General features: G+C 45.9%; 1 protein-coding gene across 1 annotated transcript; it reads left to right on the plus strand.

Moving 5' to 3' along the window:
- Positions 1–944: 944 nt before the first annotated feature.
- Positions 945–1,343, plus strand: LOC130975349 (uncharacterized). Its single transcript, XM_057900157.1, has one exon. The coding sequence runs from the start codon at positions 945–947 to the stop codon at positions 1,341–1,343; it is 399 nt and encodes a 132-aa protein (XP_057756140.1).
- The last annotated feature ends 380 nt before the right edge of the window (positions 1,344–1,723 follow it).

Consider the following 1,723-nt stretch of genomic DNA (forward strand, 5'->3'; position numbering starts at 1 on the left):
CATTTGATAGCTTGCACGCAATATCTGAAGTAGTTCCTTGGTACGCACCTATAGCTAATTACCTTGTCAGTCGTACCTTCCCTCCTGATTTCACTAAACATCAAAAGGACAAGCTTAAAAGCGAGTCCAAATATTATGTATGGGATGACCCATATTTATGGAGATGTGGTGCTGACCAGGTAATTAGAAGGTGTGTGCCTCAATCAGAATTCCAGTCCATTTTAGAGGCCTGCCACTCTTCTGAGAGTGGTGGACATTTTGGTCCTCAAATAACAGCTAGAAAAATATTAGACTGTGGATTTTGGTGTCCCATACTGTTTAAGGATGCTACTACTTTTTGTGAATCTTGTTCACCCTGCCAGAGGTTTGGGGCTATATCCAAGAGGGATGAGATGCCCCAACAATCTGTGTTGTTCTGTGAAATTTTTGATGTCTGGGGCATTGACTTCATGGGTCCATTTCCAAACTCTCATGGTTTCTTATATGTATTGTTAGCTGTAGATTATGTTTCTAAATGGGTGGAAGCAATTTCTACCCGTATTGATGATGCTAACACTGTTGTCTCCTTTGTTCGACATAATATTATATGTCGCTTTGGATCACCACGCACAATCGTGAGTGATCAAGGCACTCACTTCTGTAACAGGAGATTAACGGGTCTACTGAAAAAACATGGGATTGTTCACAAGGTGGCCATGATTTACCACCCCCAGACTAATGGACAAGCCAAGGTGTCAAATAGAGAGATAAAGCGCATCCTGGAGAAGGTCGTCAAGCCTCATAGGAAGGACTGGAGTACAAGGCTTGCAGATGCGCTCTGGGCATATCGGACTGCGTACAAGACACCAATTGGAACAAGTCCCTTCCGCCTAGTCTACGGAAATACTTGCCACCTCCTAGTGGAGGTGGAACACAAGGCTTTCTAGGCAGTGTGTGAGTGCAACATGGGATTCGAGAAAGCGGGGGCTGAGAGGAAGTTGCAACTACAAGAACTGGAGTTTCTTCGCCTAGAAGCTTATGAGAACTCTAGGCTATACAAAGAGAAGGTAAGGGCTATGCATGACAGGAATATCAAGTGCCGGGAGTTCAGACCTAGGGAGTTGGTTCTCCTTTACAACTCCAGGTTGAGACTCATGCTAGGCAAGCTGAGATCAAAATGGGAAGGCCCCTACAGAGTGGAGAAGGCTGAGCCATATGGCGTTTTCCACCTGAGGCACCCTTCTAGTCTCCACATCCTCAAAGTTAATGGTCACCGGTTGAAGCTTTACCAAGGTGAGAAGATGAAAGACAATAAGGAGCTGGAGATCCTTCTCTTCGCGGATCCACCCACAGGAGTTGACTGAGCTCCTCGAACCATCCAACTTAAGGACGTTAAGGCAAAGTGCTAGGTGGGAGACAACCCACCATGGTATGATCGTTTATTTTCCTTCTTAGTTTATTTTGTTTTCTTTTTATCAATATTCCTACATAAATTCTGCATCATAACTTGCATTCTGCATAAAAAAAGAGGGGAACCATTTTCGACGCTTACGCGTCCAGGGCGCGACCGCGCCCCTTGGCGGATCACGCTTTTCTCCAAAGTTACAGTGGGTTATGTGGGAGTCATGTAGGAACTATGCCTCGCACACAAGCTCACTCACGCGTACACGTACCTGACGTGTACGTGTCCCTATCAATCATGGCATTCCACGCGTAAGCGTGCATGGCACGTACGCGTGCCCGT

This window comes from Arachis stenosperma, chromosome 4, assembly GCF_014773155.1.
Source record: "Arachis stenosperma cultivar V10309 chromosome 4, arast.V10309.gnm1.PFL2, whole genome shotgun sequence".
In the NCBI taxonomy this organism is placed as follows: Eukaryota; Viridiplantae; Streptophyta; class Magnoliopsida; order Fabales; family Fabaceae; genus Arachis; species Arachis stenosperma.

Bases quoted from the DNA above. Each gene is read 5' to 3' on its own strand.
- LOC130975349 (XM_057900157.1), top strand. From the start codon at position 945: ATGGGATTCGAGAAAGCGGGGGCTGAGAGGAAGTTGCAACTACAAGAA.